The sequence below is a fragment of the Melanotaenia boesemani genome, chromosome 17, assembly GCF_017639745.1.
Source record: "Melanotaenia boesemani isolate fMelBoe1 chromosome 17, fMelBoe1.pri, whole genome shotgun sequence".
Classification (NCBI taxonomy): domain Eukaryota; kingdom Metazoa; phylum Chordata; class Actinopteri; order Atheriniformes; family Melanotaeniidae; genus Melanotaenia; species Melanotaenia boesemani.
This window is the reverse complement of record NC_055698.1, coordinates 8,563,404-8,578,094: the sequence shown is the minus strand read 5'-3', so window position 1 is coordinate 8,578,094 and position 14,691 is coordinate 8,563,404. Positions and strand designations below refer to the sequence as shown.

Here is a 14,691-nt window from a genome sequence, read left to right as displayed (position 1 = left end):
GTCTATATAACTATGTTATAGTTGTAGGCTGTTCATTTTAAGAATATTTTCTTTTTTATGTTTTTACCTTTTTAAAATACAAAAGTGATGTTTAGACAGTTGACAGAGGAATCTAAATTAGGATGTATTTTGTTTGTTTGTTTTTTCCACTGGTGAACAACTAAAGCCCTGACCTACCGACATACATCCACATAGTCCTCACATGTTTTAACTTTCAGTGCTTGTGGAATAAAGATGTTTATACCAGCCTGAATCCTTTATAGCTGATGTTCATTAGGGCCACAGTTAAATATTGTGTATGAAATAAAAGGGTGCCTGCATGCAATCTGAGGATCTGAAACTCAAACCTCCTGCTGTGCAAACCATCACTGCTGAATTTGTCATGAGACCTAACAGACTGCTGAGGACCAGAAAAAATCTTTAAACAAAAAACAGATGAAACAACTAAGCTATCGCATGTAGTTTTTAACCCTTTAACTGCCAGGTCTATGTTTTAGTAGAGCAACATTTTCAGGGACTGCAATGAACCAGAAGTAAACCTGCCTGAGTCATCTGGTTTGGGCATGTAATGCTAAAAGAGAGAATATTTCATCTAATTACAGTTTCAGGTTTTGACCATGTAACTAAATTACAATCTATTATTCCAACCATTTCTTAAATAACATTGCTTATTATTATTATTATTATTATTATTATTGTCGTTGTTGTTGTTATTATATTATTATTATTATTATTGTTATTATTGTTGTTGTTGTTGTTGTTGTCCCACGGAAAAAAACTTTACAATAAAACTTTTTCTTTTGCTTTCTACTTGGTGAGGTTGCTAAAAGGTTAGATAAATGCATGTCTAAATCAGTGGATAGGACTTTTTTGTATCTTTTACTGTTATGAATTGTTCATACATACAGCTTCCTAGCAGTGTAATAATGCCTTCCATATCACATAATTTATATTATGGGCTGCAATTTCATATTGCAGGTTTTAAAGTATAAAAGCATTTACAGCACTTGTGTATATAGTAAACTACAAGCAGCAAAACTGTGCAAAGTACTGCTGTGGATTATATAGTCAATAGAACATTACTTCAGTTGTTGATTTCAGTTTTATTTTTAATTTATTCTTGTATGAGTGGTGGTCTTGCAGCCATCTAAAATATTAATAAATAAATAAAGGATGCCTCACCTCTGTAGAACAAATGGCTAATAGAAGGAAGTGGGGTTGGGAATGAGTTAACATGTTTCTGGGACTGACGTGGCATCAACCTAGTATCAAATATCTGGTTCGACAGCCTCAACACCAGCCCTGGTTACAACAGTAACGTAACTGATATTAAAACTGTAACCTACACTAACTGTGCTGCAATGTCAGAGGGACAGCTTTAATCAATTATTTTCTTTTGATAATTTATCTTTGTTGAATGTGATATACTGCTGCTGTGTTTTCACAGCCATTTCAGAAATTTTATGTTTCATTCTTTTGCATATTGAACATATTGCATGCGACTTTATGGCATCATGTGGGTGTTGTTCCTCATGACGTGGTGTTTCATTCATGCTGTTTCATAAGATCTGACTTAGATTAGCAAAAATCAGTTCTGCATACAGAGCATAATAATTACGGTGTCATCATTTGCATCTTTTCTTTGTTGGGAATAAAGAATCTGTTCTATGATATTTTGGGGTGTCCTCATTTACTTCACTGCAAATTACTCAGGGGGAAACGGCCACTGTGAGTGGATTGTGGGACTTTATTTGAATGTTTCCTGCAGTAAGTTATTCCTTTGTCTGGGCTGAGCTAATAGCAGGCAATGGGATTCAAATAGAGTCAAGCTGCCTCCTGAGATCCCTCAATCCACCATCGCCATAAAAAAAGAGGTCTGAGGCCAGTCTAAATATTTGGTAGTCTTAGCAGGTTCATGTTAAAAGACACACGCACCCATACAGCACACACACACACAAACACACGCGGTGAATGCACAAAAAGGCCGAGACTGTGAAGTTGAATGGCACAGCTCAAAGCCTCCCCCCCTCTCTCCCTGCCTTTTTCTCCCTCTAAACCGCCAAACCATTCTCCCCCTTTTCTCCAGCTCAGAGGAATTCATTAACTGCCTCTCCACAGAGACACTATGGAAATCAGGCAGCTACAAAGGCAGAGAGGGAGAGAGGAGGGAGGGGTGGTGGTGGCAATAGTGGTGAATGGGGGCTATATTATCCTATTAGATGGTGGATATGTCTCGTTTCCCTCCCCTGTCATGAGAAAAACATTAATTTTAAGTGAGGAATGAGACAGAGGGAGGCAGAGAGTGGAGGGAAACGGTGAGGGTCTTTAACATTGCTCTTTTATCGAGCTGAAATGGAGAGTCCCCTGGCTCCATTTACCTTGGCAATGAGGATCGAGCCGCCCTCCATGAATGCCATTTAAAATGCCATGGAGATTAAGCATCTCTCCCTCTCTCCCTCTCTGTTTCTCTCTCACACACACGCTCATGCAGCAGCGACGCTCGTCATAATATGTGTTTAGGAAAACAGCTTTGAGATTCATGAGTAAAGCCCTCTAGGTGCCAGCGCTGAGGATGGAAGACAGCAGAAAAAGAGACGGGGAGAGGACCATCACTTAGCCAAAGTGGGCTTTAAGCACTGTAATTAAATCATTAGACCCCCCCCCCCCCCAACTCCCTTCTCCCGCACACACCGCACCCTCCTTCCATCCCTCTTTCCTCTCCCTCACTCTCAGCTCAGCCAAGCTCATCAGGGGCTCAGAGTGTGAAATGATGAATCTGTATTTATGGGGATGGAGTAATTACACAGCTAACCTCTGAGGAAGCCCAGGAGGGCCACAGGGCCTCTGAGCAGGGTGCAGGGTGCTCAACCTCATTAGCACTGGCCAAGTGAGTGTGTGACGGAGTGTGTGACAGGAGGAGTGTGTCTTTAAAGGATCAAACTGAAACAGAGTTGCTTTTCTGAGACCCTCATGTTTAATTAGTTTATTTTGTGCATCTCAAACATCAACGTTTCCTCCCCTCTGCAGCATCACTAACTGATCTCAGGCCTGTCAAGAGTACAGTAGTCTATTCTTCTCTTACCAACATCTGTCATTTTCCACTCCACAGCTCCTGCGTGCTTCACATCTCTACTATCTCTTATCCACTTCGATCTCTGTCATTATACCTTCTGCCTCCTGAAAAAGACTAAATATGCTCCACTGACATCCGGCGATAATCACGGACATTCCTCGCTGACCTGGTCGAGCATATCGAAGCCCATCTGCTCGCCAAGAATGTCCCAATTTACTCTGGGAGTCAGCATAAATGTGAAGGCGGGGTTTTAAAAAAACGACATGGAGGAAGTAACTCTGATCAATAATAATGATAATGATGTTTTATATGGGTGGCGCATAATACACATGGGCCTCTACGCTTACAGGTTTCCTTTTCTTTTGACACAGAGCGCACTGGAGAAATGAAATCACACACTTCAACACACAGACGCACACACATAGACGACCTAGGCTAACCAATGCACTAATCGCCTGCCCCGGGCATAGGAGGAGCTTGGTGTTTAAGTAGGCTGCCAATCAGTCAGTCAGCTCCACATCCAGAAGCTCCTGCGGCCAGACACACGCATCACTCCCGAGCGCGAGGTGCCAAACTGCGGCTCTGATACAACTCTGTGGAAGAGGAGAAGCGGAGAAACTTGGCACTTTCCAAAATAAAAAAACAAGGGGGTATCTTATGGTTTAGACACCTCCCCTTTATCATTTTATCCTTTTTCTTCTTCTTTCTGGGGATTTCTATTTTATCTGTGTTTTTTTTCCTGCACTTTTTTTTACTTTGACTTTAGTGGGGGGATTTACTCCACGCGTTTTTTCATCCTCCCCGGACATGTCTTTCCCTCAACTGGGGTACCCCCAGTTCCTCAGCGCCTCCCATGAGGTGTACGGTAGCGAGCGACCGGCCTCAGCCCGGGAGGGAGGCACCGAGGGCGGTGTGAGCTCATCCGCAACCGCCGCAGCTGTCGGCTCGATGTTGGGGATGTACGGAAGCCCGTGGGCGGCTCATAATTACAGTGCCTTCCTGCCGTACAGCGGAGCCGCAGACCTGGCACTCATATCTCAGATGGTAAGAGTTTCTATTTGTTTCAAGAAGAAAACAACTCAGGTGATAATAACAGTACTGATAATGTGGCGCAATTATTTATTTATTATTTGTTTAGTATTAGTATTATTTGTTTCCAATAATTTAATTCGCAATTAGGAATGCCCTGGTAGTAACTGAGCCGTTTAAATCAAGCTTATTCGGTTTGAATAGACACATTTATTTTAATTCTGCTACGTTTGTCGTGTATTATGTTATAATTTTAAATAAGAAATTATGATTATTTTTAGAGCTGATTTGCATAACACTGAGAGAAATCAATTAACTGAGCATATAAGGTTAAACTTTATATAGCCGGGTTCAGGTTTATATTTTATCGCCCCTGCAAATTATCTAGGCTAAATCTGAAGGAAATCATTGCTGATCATTTTTAAAGCTATTAAAAATGTATTGTGCTATTTTTAAATGAACGCGTTTGCCAAGTAAAATAATAATACAATAGAATACATAATACATTTTCATTTCATGAAATTAAAAGCATATTTTCTAAAAAAAAAAAAAAAAAAACAGTTAACAGAGTATTGTTTAAGTCAGGAGAATTATTCTTGATCATAATGAATCCTCTTACATATTAAATCTGTTCAAACGTCCCAAAATCCTTTTCTGTTGCACAAATTGTCATTTAGATGTTGACTCGGGAGGAAAAACAAACAAACAAACAAACAAAAAAAAAAACTTTCAAGACAAGTTGCTCAACAAGTTGCCATATCTTCTTATCAACACATTCCAGGGTTCCCAGTATGAACTGAAAGACGGCCCGGGGTCACATCCAGCTTCTCTGCCTGTTCACGCCGCTCAGGGGTTCTATCCGTACGGCCAGTACCCGTATGGGGACCCGACGAGGGCTAAAACGGCCACCAGGGAGACCACCAGCACCTTGAAGGCCTGGCTGCAGGAACACCAGAAGAACCCATACCCCACCAAAGGAGAGAAGATCATGCTCGCGATCATCACGAGGATGACACTCACACAGGTGAGGGGAAGAGTTTGTCAGTAATAAATACTGCCTGAAAGCACTTTTTAGGCGGCATCAGTGTGTGTGCAAAACGACTGTTTTTAATTACACCTTATATACTTTTTCACTAAAAATGAAATTCGTGTGGATAATCTAGCTGTGTGATAGACACGTGAGAGAAGTGACACTTTCATAGAGTGAGAAGTTAATCAAATGTTTAATCTGAAAGCTAAATAATGTAAAAAGAACTTCTAGTATTTTATGGAGTTTTAATAATCGAATAATAAATGCGTTTTTTTTTTCAGGTATCCACGTGGTTCGCCAACGCCCGTAGACGCCTTAAAAAGGAGAACAAGGTAACTTGGGGCCGCAGCGCCGAGGACCGAGACGGCCGCATCTTCAGTAGCGACAACGAGGATGAGCCCGGCAAGAACGGCAGCGACGAAGATGATGATGAGGAGATTGATTTGGAAACTGTCGATATCGAAAGACCCGAGGAGCAGCGAGACGGAGAGCAGGGCTTGCTGAAAGCGGAGGGAGAGGCGGGCCTGTCCGCCAGAGAGCAGGCCTCGGAGTCCAAGAGCTCGGAGAGCAGCAGGACGCTTTCTGTGGAGGCGGGTGTTTCTCTCTCGCCTGGTGGCAAACTCGCAGCGGATCGTTCACCCAGCAGACAGGAGTGTCAGAGACCCCCGCAGAACAAACCAAAAATCTGGTCCCTGGCTGAGACCGCAACGGCTCCCGACAATTCTCACAAATCGTCCCCAACGGCCTACGCGCACCACGCGGCTTTGGCCTCCACCGGCCACCCGGCCTTACTCCCGGGTCATGGAATATACACATGCCAGATTGGCAAGCTACACAACTGGGCCAACGCAGCTTTGCTAAATGCCAACTCAATTTTGAACATGAGGTCGCTCCTCGGTGGTGCGCCGGCTGGACACCTGCCTCTCCACGGCGCGGTGCCGGCTGCGCGTCATGACGCACGACTACAGGCTGCTGGCACAGGAGCTTCGGGAACGGAGGACGACAGCGATGTGGAGTCGACTGGAAGCTTCAGTCCAAAAAGAGAGGGTATTTACACTTTACTGTCTGAATTTCTTATTCATTATTATTACCTTTTTTGTTTGTATTCGACCTAGTTGTATACCTGCCCTCACATGGCAGCGAGAACAAATAAGACAAAACCACCTTCAGGACATCAAATATTTATTGAAAAAAATATTTTATTTTATTTTATTAAATTTTTGTCTTCATGTGGGCCAATTTTTTTTTCTTTCTTCATATAGATGAGGAGAGCGACCACAGGCCTGAATCCCTCAAGTCCCCATTTCAGCTGATCACCGACAGGTAAACATTTAAAATCAATTTAATCATCATACAATCAACCTCTTCTTTTAATTTGCCCCAACTTCTTCTGCCAAATGAACCATAAAGCAGAGGTAAACACTGTTCCACCTGACTGGGCAGGAGGCAGACCTCAGGACATAAATCATATGATTGAGTTCCCACTTTAACGCCTGGTCAGGCAGCAGTCCACCCCCCCCCCCCCCCCCCCCCCCCCCAACACACACACACACACCAACAAGGAGTTTATTGCCACTTATGTTATTTAAATAATCTGCCGCCATTTATTCACGCCCCCTCAGAAAAAGAAGCTAATGTATGTCAAAGAAAGCCCTGATAGCAACATCAGGAATGAATTGGAGCGTGAAAAGACATAAATCCATTTACCTACAATAGTTTTTAATTTGCATTAATTGATGATGTAATTGTTTTGTTTAAAAAACTATAAAACACTTATTTGGTAAATTTATCATTTTTAAAAATTCTTCTTCTCTTTCCTCAGACCTCACCATGGGACATCACAGCGAGTTCTCACAACAACATTATGAGAAGATGGATTGGAATAATTTTATTTAATGGAGAAGAATAAATGAAGGCTATTTTTCTGAATGGGCGACCTGTCATAGTATTACTGTTTAGCTACATGCAAAAGAGATAGTTGTTTTTGTCACAGATTTGCTTCTGTCCTCATGTACCTTCTTTTATGTTTTTGTTTTTCCTCTGCTTCTGTTGTGAATGGAAACCTTGAATGTTGTAAATACAGGATATGAATTTGTCTTTAAAGAATATATTTTTTGGGAAGAAAATAAATGTTATTATAGTCATTTATTATTGCAAAACTTCTCCCCTTTGGGTTTAATTCAAAGTTGATCTTGGTACATCTAAAATGTACATATAAGAGGAAAATGGGGCAATGTGAAAACAAGCTGGCAATTTAAACTTCCCAAAGAAAACAGAAAACATTTATTTAAACAAACAATGTTGAGCTGTGTTCTCATGGAGCTTATATTAATGTCAAATGTCAGCATAGATATCTCTTTTTATTGTTCCTTTCCAATGTGAAGTCACAGAAGCTTTATTCTACATTAATAATAATAATTTTTCATTTTACATATTATGATTAATTTACAGTTAACCCTTTTGATTGTGTGTCTACTTGTGTCAAACCTTCCTTGCCAGTTGAGCCATCCAGTGTCAGCTCTTTTTCACAAAAAAAATCTTGCCACTATTGAAATCTGCACTCTTGTCAAAACTCTCCAGAAAGCCACTGCAAACGCTGCGGAAATAGAAATTTAAGATTTCCAGGACCTTGTGAACCTGCGCCTATGCTTTCAGCTGGGGCCTTCTTGCTTTAATGTTGGATTATACCCCCTCTGTGCCACTGCTGCCGCCTCTGAAATATGGATCAGACGGGAAGGAAAGGCCAACAGCCAGTGTGGGGGCGGCAGCTCAGGGGGAGGTGGATGGGAGGGGAGGTAGGAGAGGGTTGTGTGTCTCTCTGTGGCATCCCTGTGACGGTCAAAGGCCTAAAGACAGTAAAGAAACAGGATGGTGGGGGGTCTTGGGGCTGCTAATAGTGAGTGTTTCCTCAAAGCTCTTTCCCTAAACACATCATGCGTGATTCATAATTTAAAATTTAGCCTCTTAAGTGACCCAGAAAGTCTTAGACTTGCAAAATTTCTTATAAATTCAAAGTTAGAAAGCCATCATATTGCAAACTTTCTTAAAACTCTGCTGTTTGCAGCTGTTAGATTAAGATTTGACCATAACAGTGAATTGCTCACTGGAAAAAAATTCTATAGCAGGTTAGGTGGCTACCTAAAACCACAAAAACTGACTTTCGCTTTGATTACGGCAGCATTCACTGTAGCTTTGTTTCGATAAGCTTTTGCATTATCACAACACTTATTTCCTTCCAGTGTTGCATTAATTTTTCTCAGTAGGGTTCAGGTCTGGACTCTGTAGTGGTAATCACAGAACCTGAACCACTCTTTTACAATTGTTGCCCAATGAATCCTAGAATTGTCATCTTAGAACATGGCCATGCCATCAGGGAATAAATAACCCACAGATTGAATAACCTGGTCATTCAGTATAGATATCAGCTGACCTAATACATAATGTTGCTGAACCTACCTGACCAACTGCAGCAACCCCAGAGATCATAGCACTAACCCTGAGTCCTGCTGTTGTTTTGCTGTTGGATTTCACCAGATTTTTAATTGATAGCCAATCACTTTCATTCAGGATCTTTTGATGGTTCCCCACTGTCATTCCAGTTTTTAATAATGCGGCGGACTGTTCTTAAACCATTTTAAGTAGTTTTTGCAATCTGCTTAAATGTTGTTTCTGCTTGATGCCTGCCAATGATTGACCCCTTCGTAAATAGACTGTCTTTTCTATGACCACAGGATGTCTTTCCACATGGTTGTTTAAATGAGAAGGTATTTATTGCATTAGTTGGAGTTAAATAACCTTTTTCCAGTTGAAAGATAACCGGCCATGCAGAAACCGTCCAGTAGGAGGCTCCTACCTATTTACATAGTGAAATCCAGGTGTCCACTTTTTTTTTTTGTTGTTGTTGTTTTTTTGTTGGGGAGGGAGCAAGGCAGTGTAGTAGAATTATGCTAAGATGAAGATAAGACTTTATATGGAACTTTATTGATTTCACAATGGGGCAATTTGAGTACCTGATAGCTTAGGTGATAAGTAAAGTGCAAGGATTTGGCTTGATATCTTATATTCTTTGGGAAAGAATGTAGATGGTTAAGTGTAAAAACAAAGTGTGATAACTTAAGTATACATGATGCGAACACAGACAATAAGTACATACAGCTCAATGCTCCCACCTGATTCTCTGGAAATGTAGGGCATGCGTCATGAGAAATGCAAGTACGACTGCAGTTTAAATATATATATATATATATATATATATATATATATATATATATTCCAAATTTTTCAAGTTTGGGCAATTAAACAATATAGAATTGCATAATTTTTTTCATGATAAATATGTGGCTTCATAATAATGATTAAATGCTAAATACTCCTCAGCACTGATTGCCCTGTTAGCATGTCTGTTAGCAACATGACTCAAAACATTATGGACATATTTTTAATTAAATTTTCAGGAAATCTCAGAAATGGAATTGGTAAGTGACTTCAAATGACCACAATGTTCAAACTCTGAAATATCTTTAAAGGTCCCATATTATAATTTTTTTCAACAATTTCATATGGGTATCAGAGGTCCAGCAACTTTGTTTTCAAAGTGTATTACCCCAAATTCAACCTTCGATTAATTTTAACCATTCCAAATGTGGCTTTGAGCTCTACCGAGAACAGACTGTTTCTGTGTCTGAATCTTTAAATGTTCATAAATGGAGCCTGTCTACACCCCTCTCTGGGAGAAGATCTGGCTTTTGCTGGTGCCCACTCTGTGATTTTAAAGTGCACAAAGCTCAGCTAGCCGGAAAGCGGATCAATGACAGTATCTACTGCCAGGGGAAGTGGTTATTTCCCTCTGTGAGGTCACAAAGGGAACAATCTCAGACTAACCCGTTTGAGCACACATTTGCTAAAAAGTGGAGCAAGCAAGTGAGAGAGGTAACAGTATTTTCTCATTTTTGGGCCTCTTACACAAGCTATGAGGATACATAGCTTGTGTATGACATGGGACCTTTAAAATCTTTAAGGAAATGAGTTAGATTCAATCTAGCTTATTAACAAATTGGGCAAATGTTGATGTGGCTAGCTTAGCTTGGAAACTTTGGCCATTTAAGTAAGTAACATCAACCATATATTTTAAGCTAAAACTGAAGTATTTTTGCTAAACTTCCACATGTTTTATCATAGTAGCTGACATTATCATCATTACTGTGATTGAGGCTACCTCAAAACAAAAATGTTCAAAACTCTGGAACATCTTTAATAGAAAAACAAGCTACTGCTGAGATTAAAACTAGCCTATTAGCAAGCTGTGCTAATTGGCTAGTTTAGACGGGGGAACTGGCCAATGTAAGTAAAACTCATCACTTCCTATTAAGTTAAACAGCAATCACCCATTAGTTTGAAACTAAAAGAGTTTTGCTAAAAAATTTTTACACACATTTAGTTATTTAGTTTGCTTACATATAATATGTGATGTTATCATTTATACAATTATTTAATTTTGCAAGTTATGACATAATATCTTTAACCAGAAATAAAGTTATTGCTAACATTAAAATGAGCCTATTAGCAAGCTAAGCTAATTTAGATTTGGGTAGCTTAGCAGGTACTTGTTAACTGTTGAATTTTGGTGCTAAACTACTGCAACAACCTTAACAGTAGGTGATTATGAGACCATCATAAAGTGGAATGACTATTGTCCTGCACTGTAACAGTTTATAAAAAACTGTAATGCATCCCTGTTGGTATAATCTTTGTTTAAATTATTCTTTTTAACAGTTTGACAAATCCATAATCACTAAATCACACCTTTGAGACTTTTATATCTGATAAGATCAGTTTGGACTAATAAACGGCTAATACCATTTTTCTGAAAACATCAGGAAAAGCTTTTTTTTTTTTTTTTTTTTAAAAAAAAAGCATTTATTTGATTTTTTGTCAAGAGGCTCAGATCAAATATTTATCTACTTTCATTATTTTTATTATATTTTATTTATTTGTTTTTTGGACTCACTTTAGTGCAGTCTAATAGACTAACAGGCAGCAGATTCGGATTTCAAAATGACACTGAATAATTTACTTTAAAACTTCCCTTTCCACAAGGTGTAAGGGGGAAAAACAAGGAAATAAAATCCACCTATCCCTCTATCCTTCCATTCACCCATCAATCTGTGCAGAGAAAGTGTCAGAAAACAAAAGATAGAAGGAGCATATCTGAGTCTGAAGAGAGCAAATGTAGAGAGGGGATGATGATGCACTGAGAGCTGTCATTGATGTGAGAGAGGCATGGAAGGAAGCCAGACACTTGAGGCCATTTTCACTTCCTCTGCCAGCTCTGAGAGACTGCCATCATCACTGCTGAGGAGAATATCAGCCACCCTTTCGCTTGCACACACTTTTCTTTTTCTACACTCCATCCCAGCCAGATCATGCTACTGTTCTTCCAAGTATTCAAACAATATGCTATTCTTTCAAAGCTGGAAATCACAAAGCTTAAAATGATGGCGCTGAAAATGACATCAAATGGATGATTAATCAGTTACTCAGTGTGCCCAAAATATATTTTGCTATAAAAGGAGTGGAAAATTTAACAGATCTACTCTGTGATTTGTGTTTTCTGGCGAGTGCTGCTGCAAACTTCTTCAGAGTGTCAGGTTTAGGCTTCATGTTGGTTGTTTGTTCCCCAAACTGCCCCAAAACTTTTTAAAATGAATGCTGGTACAATATGTTTTAGAAAGAAATGGACAAGGGAAAAAAAGAAAAATAAATGAAATCATATTTATACCTGGCTCGCTCATCTTTTTTTTTTCTTTTTTTTTTTTCTGCGAGCATAGAACAGATTGTGTTTGTAGTTTTGAATTGTAAATTGAGTATTTGGATCTTATTATCACTGCAGACCTTGAGGTTGTTTCCCAGCTAGACCTAAAAATATAGAAGGTTTTCAAGTTTGATGATATAGTTTGTCTGTGATTTATGTTTATTCATGGTACATCTGTTAAAAATGTAAAATGTTGGATGGCTCTCTACAGCACCAGTTCAAGAACCAGAGCCAATCTAGTGAAAATCAACTAGTTGAATCAGCTCCTTAAACTCTCAGTGTGAACAGAGTCTTCCTTGGTACTTTGGTATTCTGATATGTGCTCTTTGAGGAGATCTAATCCCTATTAAAGAGGCAGATTATAGAAGGGATTTGGCTTTGATTTGCCTGTCCCACAGCTCTTTTCTACCATCATCTCACCCACCACATATATGGCTTTCTGTTTCACTATGCTCCTATGTCGTTTGGATGGGATGGTCAGAGATTAAACAATGATTGCCTCCATGTGTCATCCCCCTCACACTCCCACCCTTAAGCCATCCTTCTGTGATTATGCCCACATGTATGAGCGCCCCTGGTCGTCTGAATAGATTTGTTAAAGGCCCCCAGTGGATGAGAGAGGTCCAGGCCCTGTAGCCTAGCCCTCGCGTGTAACTCTTTCCCATTTGGAGGCACGCTGCATGTGGGTGAACTCCCTGACAGTCCCCCCACACTCCTGTACCTCCTCCTTCAGCGGTCAGCCCTCCTAGTCTTCTTCGCTCCTCCGCCATGCAGAGATAATCAGGCTTATGTAAAGACGACGTGCTCTTTTGACAGTCATCAGCTCATCAGTGATCCAATCAAGCCCAAATCCGCCATTGTTCACCTCTCAAAGTGTCTCAAATCCGCTTGTGTAGGAGAGAGGAGCTGCACTCTTTATCCTGCCAATCACTCCTGACATTCCTGCCAATGTTGCCATGGCCTCAGGTCAGAGGTCGTGAAAACAGAGAGCATGAGCCGACTCGGGGAGAATAGCAACGTGCTAAAGGAGGGAGTCTCTTCTCAACGGCCCTATTGGTCAGCCAACGTAGGGGGTAAATGTAGACAAGTTAGGACTCTATAGCCCCACTGAGAGGGGCAGTTGGACAGAAAGCAACATGGGCAGGGGAGGAGAAAAAAAGGGAATGATGAGGGAGAGAAAAGAGTCATGGAAAGAGAATTGGAGCAATAGAGGTGCTTAGAGGAGAAGGGGAGTAAAGGGGAACACTGTTTGATCACTAAATAGGTTTTATAGAGGCCAACTTTGTGGTGTTTGATGAAGAAAATGCACGGTCATCTCTGGAGAAAAAATAATGATAATGCAAACTTATTACTTTTTTAATTTCTAATGAATTTTCAGCACCTAATACTCAAGCTCAAGATCATCAGTGCGATCATGTTTTAGCCGTGTATGTGTTTGTGTGGGTGTTGTAATTTGAAATGGAAATGCACATCCTGACGCCATGAAACCAATGAAGCTAATGCATGTCACTGCAGGATAAGCAGGGCACTGGGTTAAATCTGTTGTAATGTTGTCAAAAGAATAATTTTCTGTACTCAGTGTATACGTAAGTGAGCAAATGTTTAGCCTAGACAAGATATCATAGGGAATTTGCACCATTCACTGTTCCTTCATAGGGATTAGTGGAATTAAGCATTTACACAAAAGCAAAGTATCAAAACTCATGGGTAATTCAACAAGCTCCACAATACAGAGTTTACCGAGTGCTGCTGCTTAGCCTGCATTTATTGTCGTGTTGCAGCTGCGAGTACCGTACAGACAAATAGCAAACATTGTCACTGCCTTTTAAAGAAGACAAATTTAATATACAGAGAAAATACACACAACAAATGCTATGAAAAGGAGGGAGTGATAAGTCTTTTCTGTTGTGCGCCTATTCATGGCAATAATCTGAGGGAAGACGCAGATTAGGATGGAGGGCAGGTTTGTGTTTGGGTGTTCGCATCGCTGCCCCTTTTCAGCCATTTTGAAACAATGTTTATCCACTGGTTTGTTATAGCATAGCAACTTAGCTCAGTGTGCCGCTGCGAGAGACCCGAGGAGGCTGAAGACTTGCTGCGTCTTTGTTCAGAATCCATTGAGACACGCTGATGTATTAGAGCTGGGAGGAGAAACTGCCTGTAATTGAGAAATACGTAGTCTTTGCTATTTTATGTATATTGCGTCTTGGTTTGTGCTTATCAAAATCTTCTTATTTGCATGCCATTAAGATAATTTGCTCTGGGTTTACTTTTTCTGTGGTCATAAATAACCTTTGTGACATCCAAGCTGCAGAAAACTTTTGTCTCTGTCATTTGTAAAGCCATGAAAACTCATACTCCTCACAGCAGAAACTTGCACAAAGAAGGTTGACTTTACATTTACAGCACATCCTCTTTAACAACCCCGTTTCTTTGTAACCACTGCAAGGATGTATTGGACTCAAAGTGACAGAATTGTCTTAACTGCAACTGCAATGTTATTTCTGAGTTTACCAAAAAAAAAAAAGTAAAATACTACAGGTGCCAGATTTGTTTTTAAACTATTATCATGTATGCGTGGCCAGGTTTGTAGAGACTCAATGAAAGATTAAAGATCATAGCCATAAAAAGTGGTATAATAATGTTCCACTTATACTTTACATATGATTTTTGCCTTCCCTGGCGTAGAATTGTGATGTCTGTGTCACTTCAGTGATGTAAAACCTATAGTTACACCTATTTGTAAAT

The 14,691-nt window shown here is 40.1% G+C and overlaps 1 protein-coding gene across 1 annotated transcript; it reads left to right on the top strand.

Moving 5' to 3' along the window:
• The first annotated feature begins 3,614 nt into the window (after positions 1–3,614).
• irx1b (iroquois homeobox 1b) lies at positions 3,615–7,276 on the top strand. The gene is made up of 5 exons (XM_042011532.1): positions 3,615–4,117; positions 4,884–5,126; positions 5,414–6,179; positions 6,395–6,455; positions 6,955–7,276. The coding sequence occupies exons 1-5, from the start codon at positions 3,881–3,883 to the stop codon at positions 6,998–7,000; spliced, it is 1,353 nt and encodes a 450-aa protein (XP_041867466.1). The 5' UTR covers positions 3,615–3,880; the 3' UTR covers positions 7,001–7,276.
• Positions 7,277–14,691: the final 7,415 nt, after the last annotated feature.